This window comes from Trematomus bernacchii, unplaced genomic scaffold (assembly GCF_902827165.1).
Source record: "Trematomus bernacchii unplaced genomic scaffold, fTreBer1.1, whole genome shotgun sequence".
Taxonomy (NCBI): Eukaryota; Metazoa; Chordata; class Actinopteri; order Perciformes; family Nototheniidae; genus Trematomus; species Trematomus bernacchii.
Window position 1 is genome coordinate 1,135,930 of NW_022987550.1, and position 23,604 is coordinate 1,159,533.

At 39.3% G+C, this 23,604-nt stretch overlaps 1 protein-coding gene across 1 annotated transcript in view; it reads right to left on the minus strand.

The window, feature by feature from the left end:
* The window catches only part of timm50 (translocase of inner mitochondrial membrane 50 homolog (S. cerevisiae)), a 48,546-nt gene that overhangs the window by 15,629 nt on the left and 9,313 nt on the right, over positions 1–23,604 (minus strand). Inside the window, exons 4-6 of the mRNA XM_034123766.1 lie at positions 18,188–18,209; positions 3,528–3,586; positions 2,604–2,723 (exon numbers count right to left, since the gene is read on the minus strand). Of these exons, the coding sequence (XP_033979657.1) occupies positions 2,604–2,723; positions 3,528–3,586; positions 18,188–18,209 (201 nt within the window). The remainder of the gene's footprint in view (positions 1–2,603; positions 2,724–3,527; positions 3,587–18,187; positions 18,210–23,604) is intronic.

The following is a 23,604-nucleotide window of genomic DNA, read 5'->3' on the forward strand; positions in this document are numbered from 1 at the left end:
CTGAGATTGCTGCTATAAAATGTTGTTGGTAACAGTTGAAGCACTTTGTGTGTGTATGTTTGTCTCTGTGTGTGTGTGTGTGTGTATATGTGTGTGTGTGTGTGTGTGTGTGTGTGTGTGGTCAAAAGGGGACAAGTAGAGTGGTTGTTTGCAAATACCAGGCTGTAAGGAAGGGGGACGAACGGAGTGTGTTTGTACAAGATAGTAGCTAATGATCACAGATAAGTGTGTGTGTGTGTGTGTGTGTGTGTGTGTGTGTGTGTGTGTGTGTGTGTGTGTGTGTGTGTGTGTGTGTGTGTTTAAGTAACAGGAAGAAAGGTTCAAGTGGAGGGGCAGGTGAAGTGACTTCTGTGTGGGTGTGTGGCTGTTTAACAGGCGGGGCAGGTGTCGAGTTACAGCTGCAGCACACCTGTCAGGTAAGTGGAGTGTGTGTGTGTGTGTGTGTGTGTGTGTGTGTGTGGACAGGTGGTGGGACACGCTTCATACCCTCCACCTGTCCCATAAAACCATTAACCGCTCACTTCACCTGCGCTCCTCCTTTCTTCTTCTTCAAGTGTGCCACTAGATATGAAACGTTTAACGGACTCCATCCTTTCCATTCTGTTAACTGAGGAAAGACTAAAGTTGAATCTAACTATTAGTTTAATTATGGATTAATCTGTAAGTATACTTTAGATAAATAAATAGCTTTAAATGTCAATCCCGATTTCTCAAAAAGTCCAAGATCTTGTGATTATTATTGTAAAGTTTCTGCTATAGACCCATGCTGTGAGCTGAGCACGACAGCATGCGGCATCCAAACACATTTAATGGTGTTTAAATGTGTTTCAGTACAAATTTATATATTTTATATATCTATAAAATGACATAAAACTGAGAAAAACACCACATGCTTTTTTGTTTGTTTTAAATGTGGAAAATCCATCCTTTCTTTGAAAAAAATCGTTATCTATTTCACACGTGTTAACTTGAATACATGCCCTATTAAATCCATAGTCCAAAAGGTTATTCTACATCATATTATATTTATGGCAATTTAATGTCATTACCCAAACCCTATCATAAAACAAGATGCCTACAAGTCAGGGTTCATACACTTTTTCACCAATGATTTTCAATGACTTCTCCAGGACCTTTACCTCATTTTCCATGACCAAAAAAATGACTCTTTCTCAGCGGTACCACTGAAAATGGTTTATTTTAACATGGAACAGGAAATTAAGGTCTGCATATGAAACATGTTGTGCCTATCTAAAACAAATCAAATAGGCTTACTAGCTTCTACACGCTAAAGCAACTGAAATCTCTCACCAGCAAAACACCTCCTCAGTTAAATGCCATTTTATGTTTCATTACTATACGATACACTATTTCGGGGATTAGATCAAATATAAATTATATTTTATGCAACTTTAGTTACATTTCCAAAACTTTGGGAAAAATATTGTTTTCCATAACTTTTCCAGGGCCTGGAATTAGCATTTTGAATTTCCATGACTTTTCCAGGTTTTTAATGACCGTAAGAACCATGACAAGTGTTTTATGATGGACATTTTACAACTGTTGAACGAGCCACTACTGACCCCATGTCCAACACTTTTGAATATTAATATGTTGTGCATTTTTAAATTCACACACACCACACACACACACACACACCACACACACACACACACACACACACCACACACACCACACACACACACACACACACACACACACACACACACACACACACACACACACACACACACACACACACACACACACACACACACCACACACACACACACACACACACACACACACACACACACACACACCACACACACACACACACACACACACACACACACACACACACACACACACACACACACACACACACACACACACACACACACACACACACACACACACACACACACACACACACACACACACACACACACACACACACACACACACACACACACACACACACACACACACACACACACACACACACACACACACACACACACACACACACACACACACACACACTGTTTCTCCGGAGTGTGTTTGTTGACGTACCGACCACTTATATATACATATATATATATATACTTATATATTCATATGTTGGGACTGGTCAGCTTTCTGTCCCCAGAGTCAGAACTAAACATGGTAAAGCAGCGTTCAGTTATTATGCTCCAAATATCTGGAACAAACTCCCAGAAACCTGCAGGTCCGCTGCAACTCTGACTACTTTTAAATCCAGGCTGAAGACTTTTCTTTTTGCCGCTGCTTTTAATTGAACTATTCACATCTTAAACTGCACTGTAACTTTATCCATGTATTTTTTCTTTTAATGTTTATTTTATTATCTTTGCTTTTTAATGACTGATATTAAATGCCATTTTCTTAATGTCTTCCATTTTTGTAAAGCACTTTGAATTGCCTTGTGTTGAAAGGTGCTATATAAATAAACTTGCCTTGCCTTGTTGTGTATGTGTTTATGTTGACGTCTGGTTGATTGTTTGTTACGTACCGACCACTCTATATATTCACATGTTGTGTATGTGTTTATGTTGACGTCTGGTTGTTTGTTTGTTACGTACCGACCACTCGGGGTGCAGCAGCACGTCGGTCAGCTCCAGCACTAAAGTGTACGGAGGCTGGTAGTACGGCTCCTTCAGAGGGTCGGGGAGAAGCTTCGGGCTCGTGGGCTCGATGATCATCTGACACACACACACACACACACACACACACACACACACACACACACACACACACACACACACACACACACACACACACACACACACACACACACACACACACACACACACACACACACACACACACACAGCACACACACACACACACACACACACACACACACACACACACACACACACACACACACACACACCACACACACACACACCACACACACACACACACACCACACACACACACACACACACACACATCACACACACACACACACACACACCACACACACACACACACACACACACACACACACACACACACACACACACACACACACACACACACACACACACACACACACACACACACACACACATTTAAATCATGAGCATTTTTTATCCCTGTGAGGAAACTTGATTGAATTATTAAACAGTTTTAAAATAAAACGTTTTTTATTATTATTGTTATAACATTATAAAAAACTTTTTGTTATACTATGAAAAACAATTAAAAATGTTTTAATTTATTTAAAATTAAATGCATTAAGTAAATACAAATGTAATGTATTATTATTAAAAACAATTCAAATTGAATGTGTTGTTATAATACATTTTACACTAGCAGTTTTTAGTAATAATTTTGCAATAAATGAATTTTGTTGTTTCCATTTTGAATAGAATAGAAAATAAAATATACTTGTTTGAACATAAGAAGTTATACCTGATATTTCCATCCAATTAATTCACCTTTTTTTAGGTTGAAATCAGTGTAAAATCAGAATGTGTTTTAACCTGTCGTCCACTCACCTGTCTGTAGTCCTGGAAGAATTTAAATGTTCTCTTCAGCTGCTGCACCACAGGAGGCTCTGAGAGAGAGGAAGAGAGTTCAACATGTGCACTCACATTGACATGCACCCAACGTGTTGAAGGCAAGGTTTTAAAGGCTGCATTACAGTCAAAGTATGTATTGTATTATCTGTATTTACCCACTAAGTCATTACATCCACATTACTGGAGTCTATTTATCAAAATGTGTCTGAAATATTTTTAATTAAAAAGCACCAACTTTGAACTCGTCGCACCAGAAATACGTAAAAAAATCCGTCTGCATTTTCAGGTTGAATTGAAGATAATTAAGGACGTATAAGATTAGATAAAATTAAATAAAATACACCTTCATTAGGGAAGTGCAGGCTTCACACAGGTAAGAATTCACATAAATAACAATAACAACAACAATAGGATAAGGTAGGCAGTAGCTAAATAATAAACGAACACAAAATTAAACACAATATCGACTATTAAACCAGAAATATGTAAAATAATCTGTCTGCATTTTCAGGTTGAATTGAAGAGAATTAAGGTAAGATAAAATAAAATAAGATAATCAGTTTATTAGGGAAATACACACAGGATAGGACAGGTAAGCGTTGACATAAATAACAATAACAACAATAGGATAAGGTAGGGAGTAGCTAAATAAAAACACCTGAACTTTTGAAAGAACATCCATCTGTTTGCAACTTATATATATATATATATATATATATATATATATATATATATATATCTATCAATATTCCAATTACTTGTATATAGACTATTCTGCACTATTTCTACTATATTATATTTGTATTTACTTGCACTATTTGATCCGTTTTATTGTGTTGCTCTGTGGGAGGAGCCGGTGACCTCAGATTTTCATTGACATAACTACACTGTAGCTACGAAGAAATTACAATAAAAGCCTTGAACCTTGAACAAAACCATTAAAGTGGACCTATCATGCTATATTTGAATAATATAGTATAGGACCATACCTATATAAGGCATATTTATACTTTTTTTTGTTCAAAATACCAAACAGATCATGCATTTTAGCCATGCCTCATTTTGTTTTTGCAAGGGCTGATTCAGTGAGAACAGCACCACCTACAGGCCTGGCATATGTACTACAGCGTCTCCAGCGCTTTCGAACGGCAATAGCCGTGGCTGTCTCCTCCTGATTGGTGGAGTTGGCCCAATAGCCGTAGCGCCACCGTCCTGACGTCAGGACAGTGTTCAAATCTGGATCAGTTTTTATCAGATCCGTTGCAGCCCCTTTTTTAGAGATTTGGGTATGGAGGAAAATAGAGAGGGTTGTGTTTTCTGACACTTGGTGAGTTCCCTGGAACACCGGGGACACATATTCATGTAGAAAAGACGTGCAAAAGTGCATTTAGCATGATAGGTCCCCTTTAAATCTGAAGTGCTTAGATCCCTTCCCTGCAGACAGAGGTGTGTCACAGCCATCTGTAGTCTTAATGGGTCCTAAAAACTACAACTCCCTGAGGAGCCTGCATCACTAACAGCTGATTACATCTGTCTGACTCGAAAAGCACCAAGCCACGCCGAATAAAATCAATGTGTATCAGACTGACGGCACATATTTAAAGAGCAACTTGCAGGTTAGAGACCCCAGTGAATAAATGTGTAGGAAAATGATGTATACACTAGATTTTCAAAACAGTGACATCTGGCGTCGTTTTTGTAAGACATTTTAACTTCCGCATAAAAAAAGACCACCCGCGTGTGACGTCACATGAGGGAGAGCGGCCGGTCTAACGTATTAATACACATGGATCACAATGCTAGTTTTGACACAGAAGAGGTTGAAAATGTATATTCGAATGCATATGACGGACCACAACCTTATAATGATGAGCCTGCTAGGCAGCCAAGAGACCTGGAGCAGCCAAGGATTAGAAGGAATAACGGCCATCGGAGAGAAATGGAGCGGTGGTGTGAGGAGAACCAGTGGAGAACCAGTGGAGAACCAGTGGAGAACCGGGCAGCTGTCTTGGTGAGTGACCGGCGTTAGCTACAGTTAATGTTAGCTAACGTCGGTCACATCACAACATTGTAAAGTTAGCTATCATATATCAGGCTATAACTAAAGTAGTATTGATCATATAGAAACGTTACTGGCAGGACTGTTGATACTGATCCATGACACAGGGTTCATACACTTGTTCACCAATGATTTTCAATGACTTTTCCATGACCTTTACCTCATTTTCCATGACCAAAGAAATGACTCTTTCTCAGGAACAGGAAAATAAGGTCTGCATATGAAACATGTTGTGCCTATCTAAAACAAATCAAATAGGCTTACTAGCTTCTACACGCTAAAGCAACTCAAATCTCTCACCAGCAAAACACCTCGACAGTTAAATGCCATTTTACGTTTCATGACTATACGATACAGTATTTATTATCATTATAGTATTACTATTTCGGGGATTAGATAAAATATAAATGATATTTTATGCAACTTTAGTTACATTTCCATGACTTTTCCAAAACTTTGGGAAACATATTGTTTTCCAGGGCCTGGAATTAGCATTTTGAATTTCCATGACTTTTCCAGGTTTTTAATGACCGTAAGAACCCTGATAACAGAAACTAATGCGCAAGTATCAGCCGTATCTCGCGTTACCTAATGCAACTCCACACTACGTCTTACGGTGCTGTGTACCGGAGGGGAGAGAGAGAGGAACGAGGGGGGGGAGAGAGAGAGGAACGAGGGGGGGGGGAGAGTGAGGTAATACGGTTTCCTGATAAACGTTTTGTTTGATAGGTGCTAGCTTGTGTGGGAAATGCCAGCCCATGGCCTCAGCTGTGGAGAGTATGTGCTGCAGGGAGGTGGATGCCCCTCGCACAACGCACCCAGGAAGGAAAGCTAGCTCCGGTCCTTTTCCTGTCAGGGAAACTGTGGCCTCGATGTCCTGACAGGCTGGAGTTTGTGCAACTCCAGCTCACCATGATTACAAATGGTGAAATGCAATGTAAAATTACGAAAGAATACCAGCTCACTAAATCACAACCGCTCAAACCAACTACAAACTACTACCGCGCATTGGGCAGAGAAGGGGTCCGAGAAAGTTGCTCCCCCATGTGACGCAATACGACGCGTTTGACGTTAAAAAAAAAGCAGTTTTTAGTAGCAGAGCTCAAAACGTCTCCTTTCCCCTCTGAATTCCTGCCCTTATGTCTCGTATGCCTACATTAACTTTTTTCTTTTTGTATTAGTTTTACTATCTGTATTATTATGTTGCATTGTTGGAGAAGCCTGTGACATAAGATTTTCAACGACATAATTACTCTGTAGCTATGTTAGTTTGACAATAAAGAACCTTGAATTGTAATTTTCAGGCAAGGTTAAAAAAAAAAAACCTGCAAGTTGCTATGTAACTGTGATATAATAGCCATATACCACGGCCTGTCGTGACTGACGGCACATATTTAAGGCCGATTACTCACATTTTATAGTGTTTGGTGCAAAAAACACAACGCAGAAGGATTTCAAACACTTTTAACACGAGATATTTTGTGCTTTTAGTTTTATTTTTGTATTATTTAGCTTCTTTTCTTGCTTTCACATTACATACAATTGTTATTAGGTTCAATAAGACTTCAAAGACGTGATATTTAACCTGATATCCCAGAATAAATACAGTATTCTGACTGTGCTAAACACTAAAGCGATGCAATTTGTAAGTCAATAATATTTTTGTTTGTACTGCTTAATCATAATTCTCTCATTTCATTATTATTTGTTGTATTATTGTTTTACATGTTCTAAATAGATCAAATAAAAAATGCATGTGTTTATCTGCTCAAAAAGGACATTTATAAGAGGCCTAAATATGGACTTTCCTCTAATTAAATACAAGTAATTGAGTAATAGAACAACAATAACTGATGGTAAACAAACCACTTATGAAGCTGCACAAAAAGCTCACTTTCACATCAAAGCTTGCTGAGTTTTGATTGGTCGAGCTGATCTAACCCGCAGATGACACCGCAGATAACCTAGCGATAGCCACGTAGCGCTAATAACACCCACAGCTGTCAACGTGCTAATGACTAATAATAATAATAAAGACTCCATTTCCCATGGGGCCGCGGGGCTCATCACAGCAAACAGGGGCACACAAGCAAGATACACACACACAGTAATTCACACACACTCTGCCTGCCTCTCTATCACATGCACGCGTCCCTCTCTCTCTAAACACACACACGCTGAAGCTAGTGCCCTCTGCTCCCATGGGACTCAATCCCCCAGAGTTCATAGCAGCGTGCTGAAGCAGGAAGCGACGCCATCTGCTGTGGTGACGCGCTGACGCTTTCACACGTGTGGTGAGTGTGTGTGTGTGTGTGTGAGAGCAGATGGGGGAGGTAAAGATAGATCACGGGTGGAGCAAAGGTTGGAGAAGACGGATGTACAGACTCGCAAAAATAAAGAGTTACAGGTCAAACTGAGGAGAGTTCAATTATGAATTAATCACACACACACACACACACACACACACACATATATATATATGTGTGTGTGTATATGTGTGTATGTGTGTGTATATGTGTGTATATGTGTGTATATGTGTGTATATGTGTATGTGTGTGTATATGTGTATGTGTGTTATGCAGTATATTGCCGTGTTTTCCGATGATGTCAGCCTGGTCTGAGTGGATGCCTTCTGTGAAGTGTGTGTGTGTGTGTGTGTGGAGAGATTAAGGTTTTTATTATGGTAATCTGAAGGGGTGTGGGTGATGGGGAGAAAGGGGGAGGAGGTGATGAGGATGGAGGAGGAAGCTTGAGATGTTTAAAATTCATGTCCAAATGATTGGTTTCCTCTAATTTTCATCCTTTTTCACCTTAAAAATGAGTTGTATTTATTTAAGGAGGAGGAGATACCTTTCAATGGAGTAATTGTAGCAAAAATAAAGCAACTATTTTAGACTATGACTTTTTTGTGAAATAGGGGATCAACTAACAATTATATTCATTAGGAATTAATCTGTTTATTTTGTCGATAAATGGTTTGTACTTTAAATGTCTGAGACATTTAAAGACTGAACCTTTAGTCACAATTTTCTAAGATACTCACTTTAATGACATTACAGAGTAAACAACACTTAAAGACAGTAAATTACTAATAAAGAAAATATTAAAATAGTTAGAGACGTTTGTCGACAGTAATTCTAGTAATTCATATGTTGAGAAATTAGGCATTTTCGCATTAAAAAACTATTTTCATGATCAAAACTGTTGGATTGGTTTTCTTTCGATCAACTCATCTTTCCAGCTCTAAATTTGGGAGTAAACAAAGACTATTTATCTAAACAAAAGTCTTAAAAGTATCGGGGAAGATATCAGTTGGGTCCTAGTATGAAGGGTTAACATTTAGATGATTAAAAGTCATTCAAAACCTTTGAAAATAACTTAAAGGGGACCTATCATGCAAAATGCACTTGTGTACGTCTTTTCTACATGAATATGTGTCCCCGGTGTTCCAGGGAACTCACCAAGTGTCAGAAAACACAACCCTCTCTATTTTCCTCCATACCCAAATCTCTAAAAAAGGGGCTGCAACGGATCTGATAAAAACTGATCCAGATTTGAACACTGTCCTGACGTCAGGACGGTGGCGCTACGGCTATTGGGCCAACTCCACCAATCAGGAGGAGACAGCCACGGACATTGCCGTTCGAAAGCGCTGGAGACGCTGTAGTACATATGCCAGGCCTGTAAGTGGTGCTGTTCTCACTGAATCAGCCCTTGCTAAAACAGGGATACAAAAGTGCAAATTGAGCAAAATGAGGCATGGCTAAAATGCATGATCTGTTTGGTATTTTGAAAAAAAAAATTATAAATATGCCTTATATAGGTATGGTCCTACACTATATTATTATAATATAGCATGATAGGTCCCCTTTAAGTTAACTATTTGTTTAGGCCTTCTAAGGTCTTCTAGTTTATCCTGACTTTGGTCTATCTTCCACATATCGTTGCTTTGAAAAATTACTTTGATGATCAAAATACAAAAGTAAACATTTGTTTTCTGAACATAAGTCTTCCAAAGGGAAATCGGTTGGGTTAGGGTATGACGGATTAAAATACAAATTTTTTAGGCCTTAAAAAGGTCTTAATAACAACCTGTTTTTTCTAGTTTATCCGGAAACTTCCACTCTACCAGCTTCCGTGTTTGTTTGCCTGTCAAATAATTGGGATTCCTGAGAGAGTGCGTTTGTTGCTGGTGTTTCACTCAGAAAACCCGGCCCAGAAAACTCCTGAAACTGATCCGCTAACTTTATATATACACACACACACACACACCTTATAACAACGTGCAATTTCGTATCTGCCACTTTTGCACTATTCAATACTGCAGTGCTCGACACAGTAGTTTTTTATATTAATGATGTGACCAATAAATAAAGTCTTATCTTATCTTATCATCCTGCCTGAGGTTAGCATCAGAGCTACTATAGTTTGCTGTATACTTACACATGCTATTTTGCACCAGGCAATCCTCAAATTAAATACAGTTTTTCCCAAAGCTGGTCTGCGATGTGGTTTGAACAAAAGAGTTCCTTCATCAAACTCCTCTTAACTACGGCTGGAAAACGTGTTGATATTATTTTGATATTTAAGACTCTATATCACTTTGTAATATCATAACATAGCATATTTTAAATGCTGCATTACAATAAAGCGATGCCATCACTACCAGCGCAGGTTCGAGGATAGATAAGTGTGTATCTGAGATGTCAGATTTCCTCTTTGCTTTTGTATCCGGCGCTTCTCCGCATCACACGGATACCAAAACAGAGTCTGTAGTCAAAGACATGTCCCATACGAGCCATTCATTCCCCCTCCACCCTCCACCCTCCACCCTCCACCCTCTGCTCTCAGAGGGGGAGGAGAGGGGGAGGAGAGGGGGAGGAGAGGGGGAGAAACCGGAGGATGTTATCCACCTCTTCTCCCTGAGGGACGATAAACTCTTACTTCAGGTCCCTAAACTCATCAGGGACTATCTGAGGAGAGGGGAGGCAGGGTTCCTGCAGGTCTCACCAACTCAAATGTAGGACTTTTTAAGACCACTTTGAATAGAATTTAAGACCTATTTCACGGCAAGAAAGTATGAAGGAAAATTGCTATGAAAGAAGAAATACGTCGCATAATTACTTTCAAATTCAAAGTAAATATATTCACGTTCAACATAAGAACGATGACTGAACATAACAGCACACAGAACTGTGTTAGTCAAAAAACAGAAAAAAAGAACTGCCTAACGTGAAAGTTTGTGTGTGAGTGTGTGTGTGTGTGTGTGTGTGTGTGCGTGTGTGTATGTGTGTGTGACAAGAGCTATCTACTGAGCTCTGCTCCCTTGTTCCTGTTGTAGGATTGGTGTTTAGCTACGGTATTTAGCGTCCACAGCATCTCCACTTTTAGGGTTGACGTAGACCCAAACGTCGCCCGGAGGGGGCGGTCGCGTTAACCGAATATTTTCCGTCTATGACAATTTCTTTTTAACAATGACGGGAAAATCTGAAAGCAGTCTTTCATTTTGACGGATTAGAACAAACTCGGAACAGCGCCAAAGCTTCCCGCAGCGAGGCTTTGGTGTTTTGCCGTGTTATGCATGCCCGCCAAAAAGGAAATGATATAGTTTCCAAACCGTACTGTGCCGTACAGATCATTGAAATGTCTGGGAGTTTTGGCTTTACGCTGGGCGCGCTCCCGCGAGGTGCATGCATATCTCGGCGGGCATGCATAACATCGGCGCAACGGTTCACGAGCGTGCTCTCGCTAGCTGAAGCTTGGTTGCTAGGTTACTAGCTGGGTGTTCTCCGATAAGGGGCCGGGGGAAACAAAGTTAGTGATTACTGGTTCCATGTTGATTTATTTCAATACAGATTGTTTGGGGGGAACTGAAAGGCTCTCACCGAACTGGTTACTTTGCAGCCCGGACATTTCCCCCAAAACACATTTAGACGCGATCACCTTTCAAATCCCATCATTTTTAAGACCTTTCTAATTGTTATGATCTAATTTAAGACTTTTTAAGGCCTTAAAAATTCTGATTATCAAATGCAAGACTTGTTAAGACTTTGTAAGACCCTGGAGAGGGGACTATCTGTTGCAAAATAAGTCAGAATAATCCAAATTAGTATATTTTTCCAAATCATGTAGCACTAATTATCAATAAAATAAAATTACAACATCCGTCCTCTTTTTGTCTTTCCCTATACATTCCTAAATCTAAAGGTTATGTTCGTCCTAATATTCATGAAAATCCAGCTGTTGTAAAAATGAAAAAAGAAATGAACATCTAAATAAGGTTTGGCCGTCGGCTTTTGGCGTCGTCGTTAGTTTGTTGGGTCTATTTTTATCATTTTATATTGCTAACAATGCTCTAAAAATGGTCACATGTAGGACATATTGAAAGGTAACATGTATACATCTACAGTTTTAATTTGTATAAACATGTTAGGCTGCATTATGCAATGAAAGACAGTTTGTTCAAATAAATTGAACGTAAAAATTTGATTTATTTGGATTACAATTAGGAGTAAATTAAATTTGAAATGGTCCATAAATGAATGAGAGACAACCAGTTATAATGGGTCAGCACTCAGTAACTGGTCTATTCCTTTTTTTTGGTTAAATAATTTCATAAACAGCCTCTTTAATTAAACAGTATGACATTTTTGGGGACTATTTTCAGAGGCGGATGAATACATCTTGGTGCTCTGGTTTGTGGAATTAGGATGGTGTTTGTTGTATTGAGTCAAATTAAAATACAGCATGGGAGGCTAGTTGAATTCAGGAAGGAAACCATGAGAGTGTGTGTGTGTGTGTGTGTGTGTGTGTGTGTGTGTGTGTGTCTACATGGGGTCGATCCGGCGGGACAGAACTTTCCCATTAAAGGTTTCCTGATCGCCTGCTGATACCGATAATCTCTTCGTCAATAACTTTTTATTCCCTCTCCCCTCCTGCTGTTCAGGAAACAATCGGTTCCTCCTTCTGTGCGTCCACTACCCCTCGAACGTCAATAAAGCCATCCTCATCAACCCTCTACACACCAACACATCTACACACTAACCATCAACACATCTACACACTAACCCTCAACACATCTACACACTAACCATCAACACACTAACCATCAACACACTAACCATCAACACACTAACCCTCTACACACCAACACATCTACACACTAACCCTCTACACACCAACACATCTACACACTAACCCTCAACACACCAACCCTCTACACACCAATGCATCTACACACTAACCCTCAACACACCAACCCTCTACACACCAATGCATCTACACACTAACCCTCAACACACCAACCCTCTACACACCAATGCATCTACACACTAACCATCAACACACTAACCCTCAACACACCAACCCTCTACACACCAATGCATCTACACACCAATGCATCTACACACTAACCCTCAACACACCAACCCTCTACACACCAATGCATCTACACACTAACCATCAACACACTAACCCTCAACACACCAACCCTCTACACACCAATGCATCTACACACTAACCCTCAACACACCAACCCTCTACACACCAATGCATCTACACACTAACCATCAACACACTAACCATCAACACACTAACCCTCTACACACCAACACATCTACACACTAACCCTCTACACACCAACACATCTACACACTAACCCTCAACACACCAACCCTCTACACACCAATGCATCTACACACTAACCCTCAACACACCAACCCTCTACACACCAATGCATCTACACACTAACCATCAACACACTAACCCTCTACACATCTACACACTAACCCTCAACACACCAATACATCTACACACTAACCCTCAACACATCTACACACTAACCATCTACACACTAACCCTCAACACATCTACACACTAACCATCAACACACCAACTCTCTACACACTAACCATCAACACACTAACCATCTACACACTAACCCTCAACACATCTACACACTAACCATCTCTACACACTAACCATCAACACACTAACCATCTACACACTAACCCTCAACACATCTACACACTAACCATCTACACACTAACCCTCAACACATCTACACACTAACCATCTACACACTAACCCTCAACACATCTACACACTAACCATCTACACACCTAAACCATCTACACACTAACCCTCAACACAATCCTACACACTAACCATCTACACACTCTAACACTAACCATCTACAACACTAACCTCAACACACACACACTAACCATCTACACACTAACCCTCAACACATCTACACACTAACCATCTACACACTAACCCTCAACACATTTACAACAACTAACCTCATCTACCCACTAACCCTCCACACACCAATGCATCTACACACTAAAAAGTGTGATTTTGATGTGATTTATTTATATTTTGCACGTCTACTTATGTTTAAAGCTGGTATTTGTGCACAGTGTCAGATACACATCATATTAATTAATATTATTAGGATTATAACATTTTAGGATTAACTTCCAGTAATGGCTGCTTAGGATTGATAAGCGTAACGTCTAACAATTCAACATTTATTTATAATAGATGTTGAATTTAGTTTTTATCTAACCAAATAGTCTGCTTTAATCAGTTTGTATTTGTGTCTAGCCCTTATTCATTATAAATAAGTAGTAGGAATATCTTTTGATTACTTTTTTGGTTTTTAATTAGGGTGTAATGTTATAAAATATGACGACAGACACAGAAAGCTTGATTTAAAAACCTCAATAAATACTCGTTATTTATTTAAAAGGATACATTTCAATAATACGTCATACGGTTGCTGCTTCGTCGATGAACGGACTGATTATTCTCTGCTTTAATTGATTAATCTAGTCTTCAAAAATGCATGAAAATGTGCTAAAAATACAAGAAAACAACGACAGACATTCGAAGGAAAACCTCAATATTCCCCCTGACCAGACTTCACTAATTTCTCTCCCATTTTAATGTGAAAACCAACAAATTAGCCTCTGTTAGAGACGGAGAGAGACAGATGGACAGATAGACGGTAATAAAGTTACAGACAGAGTTTGTGAAGTGGACCTCGGGGAGAGTTTTGTGGAGGAGGGAGAGATCTGGACCTCTGGGGGAGGGGTTATTGATGAAGTGATTATTGGAAGCAGCAGGCCATCACAACTCGTTTAAAGGGGGAGTCGAATCACTGAGGATCGATCAGAAGAACTCGTTTAACGTCACCTGAACGCATCATATTAATGGGGATAATCTGTGTTGATGTTTGGGCTCAAAACTCGTCAATGACCGCCGAAGAATTAGACTTTTTATAAGGAAATGTAAAAAATAAATAAAACCCTCTCTCTTTTCCTCCGTACCCAAATCTCTAAAAACGGGGGAACAACGGAGCTGATCCAGATTTGCGTCCGATATGACGTAATATCTGAAATGTGGACCCACGGCCCTATCAGAAACGTTGCTATCAGAAACAATGCCCGACTGTTTTGGACGTAATATGGTCGGTGTTCACATTAGCATCGCTAACACTCAGAGCTAACCTGTACTGGAGAGCATGTGTGTGAAGAAGCAGGAAATAAAAAGGAACTCACCTTGTGGTATAACCGGCAAGAGAGAAAGCCTTTGAGCTCCATACTGTTTCAGAAACAATCCTTGATAATCCATGATATGGCGTTTCATCACGGCAGCATTTAGTTTAGACGGTAGCTGCCGGGTCCCGCATGAGCCGTCATAAGCTCCGCCCCCTCTTATTTTATAGAGTGGCGAAGTCCCTCCCCTTCCGGTTGAGCCCCATGGGACCTTATTTCGGAAAAGTTATGCATTGAAGTCAATGGAGAGAGAAAGATTATCTTTCGATCCCGTTTGAATTGTGCCACGAATTACACATATGATGTTTGTCAATTTAAAAGATAATTTTGCAAGTCAAAAAAATTAAAATGTGTCGTAAAACTGTGAAGTAACACATTTGTTTGTGTGAAACGCTCAATGAACTACATCTCTGGTCAACAACACACGTCACCAAGATGGCCGTCACTACTGTCTTGTCAACAAACGATTGACTACCCTCACTATCACCACAATGAAACACGTCCTGAAGAATGTCATGCAAAGCTGCCTGCCTGCCTTCCTTTGATTCTCTCTGAACTGCCTGGTCTTTTTAATGTTTAATGTCAACCATTTGTGCAGATAGCATGAAGTAGAGAAGATCGCCGATGCTAACGTTAGCGTTAGCATTTCTCCCCCGGGCTTAAATTGTGTATTATAGAATGATCACACCGGTGACAGTACTCTTCAAAGGGTTCACGAAATATGACTACTACTCTTACTGTTTAACATTTTGGGTTACTTAATGTTACTTCATGTTAAGGCTAATAAAAATGACAAGGCTGTAATGCTAACTAACGTGCTAGCTAGGTAGCTAACTTGATCAAGCCACTCCTGGTCGTTTCATCAGACGGGAAGCGAAAGAACGAGCAAGACCCATTGCTGGTATGATAACAACCTGGTACTAAGCACACAGGCATCTTGTTAAAGTTATCTTATCTTAGCCAGCGCCATATAGATAGATTATATCTATATGGCGCTGATCTTAGGTATCTGAATGGTGGAGGTAAACAATTGTGACATCACTTACTCAGTGATGTAAGTGACTCTGGGATCCCACTCTGGGATTTGTAGTCTTTCTAGTTACGTATAGTCTTATATTTCAACAGTTTTACGACAAACTGTGACTTTTTTGACATGGAAATTATTTTTTAAGATTGACAAACATCATATGTGTAATTCATGGCACAATTCAAACGGGATCGAAAGATAAGTTTTCTCTCCCCATTGACTTCAATGCATAACTTTTCCGGAATAAGGTCCCATTACCCGGAAGTAAGTGGGAGGGACTTCGCCACTCTATTCAGTTAAAAAAAAAAAAAAGCTTTAGTTTTTTATATTTTTGTATATATCCGAGACCTATGCTATTGCCTAAAAATAGCATGATAGGTGACCTTTAAGTTCATTTTAGGTGGTTTGCTTTATCCAAATCAAGGTCATTATTATAAAGACCCTTTTTTGTGACATTACCCTTTTTAATTTAACATCTACTTTATAGTTTCGCACTTCTTTAGTCACCTGAACGCATCATTTTAATGACTATAATACGAGTTGATGTTTGAGCTCTTAAATCATCAATAACCGTCTAAAAAAAACACTTTTTATAATGAAATTTGGGGCTTTTCACTTATTTTCAGCAACATGTTTTGGCCATTCTTTTGATTTTAGTCTTTAGATCAAACATTTATTGGAGTTTTTAAACATGTATACACACTTCCTGTCTAATAAACTATCATTTGCTGCTTTTTTCTGAGGTTACTTTTTTGGTGGTTTTCTCTATCCCGTGCTGTACGGATTATAAAAGACCCTTTCTTGTGACATTAGCCTTTTAATTTAACATTTCACGTAATATTTAGTCAGTTTCATCGTTCTTTAGTCACCTGCACGCATCATCTTAATGGTGATAATCTGAGTTGATGTTTGAGCTCTTAACTCGTCAATGACCGTCTAAAAATGACTTTTTAAAAAGGAAATTTGGTGCTTTAGTGCCAACACATCCGGTCGTATTCGAACCTAGACTTAGCTGCTTTTTGCTGAGGTTTATTCCATATTTTTACTACATTTAAGTTAATATTAGATGGTTTCCTTTACCCAACTAAAGTACAGATTCTAATTGATATTAGCCTTTTCATTTAACATTTACCTACTGATGTTTGAGCTCTACACTCGTCAATGACGTCTAAAAATGAGACTTTTTATAATGAAATGTGGGGCTTTTCACTTATTTTCAGCAACATATTTTGGCCATTTTTGTAATCTTAGTTATTGGAGTTTTTGTAATGTATACATTTATACACACTTCCTGTCCTGTCCGGTGTCATTAAGTCAGCTTCACCCTACTTAAATCACTCTTTATCCGACATATTCCAGACGTTTTAGGCAAGGTTGGTCCATTAATTTATTCCATTGTTTATTCAGACTTGTACAGGAGTTAATTTGAGTTTTCTCAGAAATAAATGAAAGATATCTCATTATTTTTGCCACTCGGTCATTACGTGTTTGTTGACTTTTGGCATTTCACCTCAGTCTGCTGCCATGTGTGTGTTTTGTGTTTTTTTTTGGCACTGATATGGGCAGTTTGAGGGGATGAATGATGGGACCGGGGCATATGGAGGGTTGGTACACACACACACACAGTTGGCAGTGCCACCGAGTCTCCACAGAGTGATCCATCATTCAAACAAACACTGACACCAACCTCGCTGCCAGGGTGTCAATAAAAACACACATGTTGTTCAGAGAAAGATAATGGAGGACTCATCTGGACCGAGGCGGGGGAGCACACACACACACACACACACACACACACACCGAGCACATGTACTGGTTGTTTTTTTGGACAAATTCAATATCTTCCAGACACAGAATCGAGTCGTACAAAAATGATGAAAGCAATGAAGGAAAACCAAGAAGCATGTGGACCAACGCTACCTCAGATTCAAGTTGTGAAAACAGAGCACACACACACACACTTAAACATATCAGTGTTTGCACTCACCTCTGTCAAACTCATCTGGAATCTGCAGGAGAGATGAAAACAGAGATTAAATGTGTGTACAAACAGCAGGAGGAATGTCAATCAATCAATCAATCAATCAATACATAATCAGTGTTTTGTGTAGAAAGTAAAGGAGAGGATCAATCAGTCTGTGATGTGACGACTCAGGGTGTGTGTGTGTGTGTGTGAGGAGAAAACAAAGTATTGACGGATAAACAGACATGTGGCACACTTATACAACGGAGGACTGATAGGTCACATCTAGGAGGAATAGGAGGAAGGGGGGAGGAATAGGAGGAAGGGGGGAGGAATAGGAGGAAGGGGGGAGGAATAGGAGGAAGGGGGGAGGAATAGGAGGAAGGGGGGAGGAATAGGAGGAAGGGGGGAGGAAACATGAATGAAGGATCTAGGGAGAGTAAAGCGAGGAAGAAGATGCAGGAGCTGAGGAGAGGGAGATGAAGCTCAAAGTGCAGGGTGTGGCGCCCCCTGGTGGCTAAAACATGCATTTTAATTTACCAGACAGACCGAATATATAATAATTTCTGCAGAGACTAAAAGTTATAAAAACATGATGAATAAATCCAAACAACAAACTGAGATACTTATTCATTATTAGAGTTTACAATATGTTATTACGTTGTACAGTACGTCTGTTATTTTCAACTGGCTTTGCACCCGTAAGTGATGAGCACTATTTTATTCCATTTGAAGTCATCTCTTTGGACTTTGAGATGTTGACATGTTCCGGGCCGCATCTTTTTGTTGTATGCATGATCATTTTGATATTGGTAGATTGCAAAGTCGTATATTTTTACAGTTAAATTAGGAACGTCACATTACCAATGGATCAAAACCAGTGACATTTCTACAATTCTCAATACCAATTTCATACCACGCTTAAAACAACAACAAATCCCTTCGTAGTTCAACATATTACAATAAAGCCTTGATTTAATAGATACTCTTCCTTATCGACATATAAACACAATGGTATCAAACTGCAGGCCTTTGATTGGTGCGATAATTAGCAAACATTTTGATGCACAAATGCACATTTCTGCAGTGAGGTCCCAATACGATAAATCAAAACCAGTGATATTTCTAAAGTACTCAATATGATACGATCAATTTCATACCACGGTGGATAAAACTAAAGAAATACCTTTGTACAACAACATAAACAACACAATTAAACCTTTGATTTGATAGATAATAACCCTCATCAACAAAGGCTTTTGGAAACAGAACATCAAGTTGGAGATTGAACAAATATAAGAATCTCATTAACTTTTTCCTGAGAAGTGTGTACATTGCACAAATGCACATTTTTGCACTTAAAGTGGACCTATCATGCTATATTTGAATAATATAGTGTAGGACCATACCTATATAAGGCATATTTATACTTTTTTTTTTTCAAAATACCAAACAGATCATGCATTTTAGCCATGTCTCATTTCGCTCAATTTGAAAATGTATAGCTCTGTTTTAGCAAGGGCAGATTCAGTGAGAACAGCACCATCTAATGGCCGTGGCTGTCTCCTCCTGATTGGTGGAGTTGGCCCAATAGCCGTAGCGCCACCGTCCTGACGTCAGGACAGTGTTCAAATCTGGATCAGTTTTTATCAGATCCGTTGCAGCCCCCTTTTTTAGAGATTTGGGTATGGAGGAAAATAGAGAGGGTTGTGTTTTCTGACACTTGGTGAGTTCCCTGGAACACCGGGGACACATATTCATGTAGAAAAGACGTACAAAAGTGCATTTTGCATGATAGGTCCCCTTTAAATCAGTGACGTCCGAATACCCTAAATCAAAACCAGTGATATTTCTAAGCTACTCAATATGATACGACCAATTTCATACCACGGTAGATAAACAAAACAACAAATCCTTTTGTAGTTCAACATATCACAATAAAGCCTTTGATTTGATAGATAATAACCCTTATCAAGATATAACCACAATGGTTAAAGAACGAATGGAACAGGGTATATGCAGGAATCCTGAAGTCAAGACCTTTTAAGACCTTTTTTAAGACCCTTTCCATACATTTTAAGACCTCATCGCCACTTTGTGTTTTAACCGGTTACCTTGGCGACACACTTTACCTCACATTGACTACATACAGTATTGATTGTCCTTCCTCCTTATCTTCCAACCATTTGGACGCTAACTTGCATTTCCCCATAACGATGTTTAACAACCGGCGTAAATGGACCGTCGCGCGCTATCAAGCAGAGCGCGCGATGTCCTGTTCAGATGACGTCAAATCCAACGGGATGCCATAAATAAACTACACAGAATCACACTACACACCTACGCAATGATTACATTCAGGCACACTGTAGAATACAACCTCAACCTCTGCCAACACATCAATTAGGTCATAAGTCCAAACAGTGTGAGCGGCACTACTTCATATATATATATATATAAAAGCTCCAAGATAAATTAACCGGATATATTGGCATCTCTGCAGTATGGAACGCAGATCTAATCTAATTATACGCAGACTATTGATTGGAAGAGAATATGGAATAATATCTCCTTAACGTCGCGTAACCACAATCACCAATTGATACAGTATACAATGATACACAGATATTACCTGTCAACCAGAAAATGCTGTCAATTAAGGATGATGCCAAGCCCCATATGCCTTCTCTGTAACCAACAGACTATTGGCACATATGTACACATGGTTTATGAATGTACTGCAGTAAGAACGTTCTGGAAACAAGTCATTGACATTGAATCTGAGATTATTGGAGTTCACATACCCTGTCTCCCAAATATTGTATTGTTGAATGATGATTCTTCTCTTGACCTACAGAAACATCAGAAAAGGGTGCTTTTCGCTGGTCTAACGGCAGCCAAGAAAATAATTGTAATACGATGGAAACCCCCACATACTTTATTCATTAAAGTGGACCTATCATGCTATATTTGAATAATATAGTGTAGGACCATACCTATATAAGGCATATTTATACTTTTCTTTTTTCAAAATACCAAACAGATCATGCATTTTAGCCATGCCTCATTTTGCTCAATTTGACCATTTCTAGCTCTGGGCAGATTCAGTGAGAACAGCACCACCTACTGGCCTGGCATATGTACTACAGCGTCTCCAGCGCTTTCAAACGGCAATGGCCGTGGCTGTCTCCTCCTGATTGGTGGAGTTGGCCCAATAGCCGTAGCGCCACCGTCCTGACGTCAGGACAGTGTTCAAATCTGGATCAGTTTTTATCAGATCCGTTGCAGCCCCTTTTTTAGAGATTTGGGTATGGAGGAAAATAGAGAGGGTTGTGTTTTCTGACACTTGGTGAGTTCCCTGGAACACCGGGGACACATATTCATGTAGAAAAGACGTACCAAAGTGCATTTTGCATGATAGGTCCCCTTTAAGCAATGGATATCATCCTTCCATGACCTACTAATCTCAGAGCTGTCAATCGCTTCTGCTAATAAGGCTAAGGGGGAAACATTAGGGGCGATTCAAAGAGCTGCTGATCTGGTAATAAATTATGATTGTACATATGGTTGCACACTTTGGTGCATTAGGAGTCAATCTCAATTCAGCTTAAACAGATGAAATGTTATGAGGAAAAAAAAGGTATGAATGTATTTTATGTGGATAAATTGTTATGCTATAATATAAATAATATATATAATATAATAGATAGACGAACTCAGACGATTGCTAACAAACATCAGGTAGGATTTTCTGTGAAATGGCAAGATGGGTGGGAAGGGGGAGGGACGGGGTGGCATGGGAAAGGGATTCCATATATATATATTTTTTTGCATTTCTTTCTTTGTCTATATAATTTGTATCTGTGTATATATGTCCCCTTGTGAGGGCAAACAAACAAAAAAACAATAAAAAGTTGGTCACAAAAAAAAGAATACAACCTCTTTGGACAATTTATATACTCTGAAAACAAGCTACAAAATGTAACACCTTGGAAAATGCCATTTAATACTTTTAATAGCCTTAATTTTCAACTTTGAATACTTTAAGACCCCGCGGACACCCTGTGTAAGAATCCAATTAACTTTTTTCTGAGTAGTGTGTAGATTGCACAAATGCACATTTTAGTGCAACAAATACCTTTGAAGTTCAACATAAACATCACAACTAAATCTGTGATTTGATTTAGAATAACCCTCATCAACAAAGGCTTTTCATCTGTAAATAATGTTGTGTTTTATATATTTTAAGTGTGTTGTTTTCATGGTTTTCTCACTCTGTAAAGTGTCTTTGAGTTTCTAGAAAAGTGCATTATTATTATTATTATATAAACACAATGGTATATGAACGAATAAAACAACCTAATTAACTTTTTTCTGAGAAGTGTGTCCTAGTTTCCCGTCCTCTCACTTCAGCGCCTCGTTAAAAAAAGATGTTTAAATTAGCTGAGAAGGAGTGTGTCCTTTGGAAGAGTTTTCTCCCACAGTTTCCCCCTGACAGTGGAGCATGTGCCCGATCATTGGGGGGTGTTTTGGGGGGAGTTTTAGGGGGAGTGTGCCTCTGGGCTTTGAAGTCGGCCTGTTGGATGGAAACAGCCTCACGGTTTATAATGTGTGAGAGCGGGAGAAAAAGAGAGACTTCTTTTACAATATCTGCATCCCGGAGGAGAGGAAGAGCTCCGGTTCCCACGACCACAAAACGCCACGAGAAGAATACAAATAAAGATCATTAACTGAGACACTTTATCCCGGACTTAAACGCCAGCAGAAACAGGGTGGTTTATATATTGATGACATTGCAGAGAATAAAAGTCAATTTGAATGCTAACACGTTTAAAAACATCTCCTTCGACTTTGAGAAACTGGGATGGACATTTTCCATATTTTTGGGCATTTACAGACGAACAAAGCCTCTTGACCGTGAGAAAAACACACTTTATAAATAGTAATGTAGGCACTTTATGACCAAAGCAGACACTCGACAACATGCTTGAAACCCCACACACACACACTCAAACACAAACACACACTTCCTCACACACTCTAAAGTGTTGTGTTTGAACTGCAGTTCCCAGACAGCAGCGGCACACGCCACATGTCAGCTTCCTGTTTAACAAATGTCAAAGAGACTAAAGGTGAGAGAAGTGTGTGTAGGAGTGTGTCGTCTGGGACAGGTGAGATAAGTGTGTGTGTGTGTGAGCTCTTTTGAAGAAGGCTATCCTCTCAGATTGTAAGGAAGTGAACGCAGCGAGACGAAAGAGGGTCCATCTTTCCCACAGAAACACCTCGTTACACATCAGGTGTTATTGCATCAGTATTGACGTGATGATTCAAGGGACAAAATATATATGTATGTATTGCACTTTTGTATTTAAATAAATAGAGCACTGCGTCCTGCTAAATAAACCTTTAAATCAAAAGCCTGCAATAGACCATTATTCAAG